General features: G+C 66.5%; 1 protein-coding gene across 4 annotated transcripts in view; it reads right to left on the bottom strand.

The window, feature by feature from the left end:
• Positions 1–371, bottom strand: part of Ank1 (ankyrin 1) — a 199635-nt gene extending 199264 nt beyond the window's left edge. For all 4 annotated transcript variants that reach the window (XM_010617122.3, XM_010617123.3, XM_010617125.3 and 1 more), the window contains exon 1: positions 324–371. In XM_010617122.3, coding sequence (XP_010615424.1) covers positions 324–356 — 33 coding nt within the window. In that variant the 5' untranslated portion in view covers positions 357–371. The remainder of the gene's footprint in view (positions 1–323) is intronic.
• Between the last annotated feature and the right edge of the window lie 86 nt (positions 372–457).

Here is a 457-nt window from a genome sequence, read left to right as displayed (position 1 = left end):
GAGGGAAAGAGGGAGAGAGCGCGCTACTAATGAGCAGGGCTGGGGAGCAACTAGGCAGCAAGAGGCCCTCGGAGGGCAGCTTCTGGCAAAGCAAATCAGCTGTGCAGATCATCCCTGAGGGCCGGGGCCTGCAGCGCGGCGGGGCTGGCCTGGGTGTGAGGCACTGCTGCGACAGTGGTGAGCACAGCTGCCTTCCAGGCTGTTGACCGGATCCCGGCCCATGCAGCGGACCGACAGATGCGGTGCTCTCACCATCGTGGCTGGGTTCCTTCCCGGCCATGGAAGCCTTTCTTCCTCTCCGCCTCCGCCCCAAGACACCTCACCTGGACCTGGGGCTCGCCACCTCTCGTCCACATCCGAGCACGGCCCTCCCGTTTTGTCCTCCCGCACGCGCTGTCAGGTGCTCGCCTTGCTCCGCAGCCCCTCCACGTGCCTGGCCAGCGCACACTGCTCCGGC

The sequence above is a fragment of the Fukomys damarensis genome, unplaced genomic scaffold (genome assembly GCF_012274545.1).
Source record: "Fukomys damarensis isolate Sample0158 unplaced genomic scaffold, DMR_v1.0_HiC HiC_scaffold_18, whole genome shotgun sequence".
NCBI classification, from domain to species: domain Eukaryota; kingdom Metazoa; phylum Chordata; class Mammalia; order Rodentia; family Bathyergidae; genus Fukomys; species Fukomys damarensis.
Note: the sequence above shows the minus strand (reverse complement) of the source record. Positions and strands in the feature narration are given on the sequence as shown.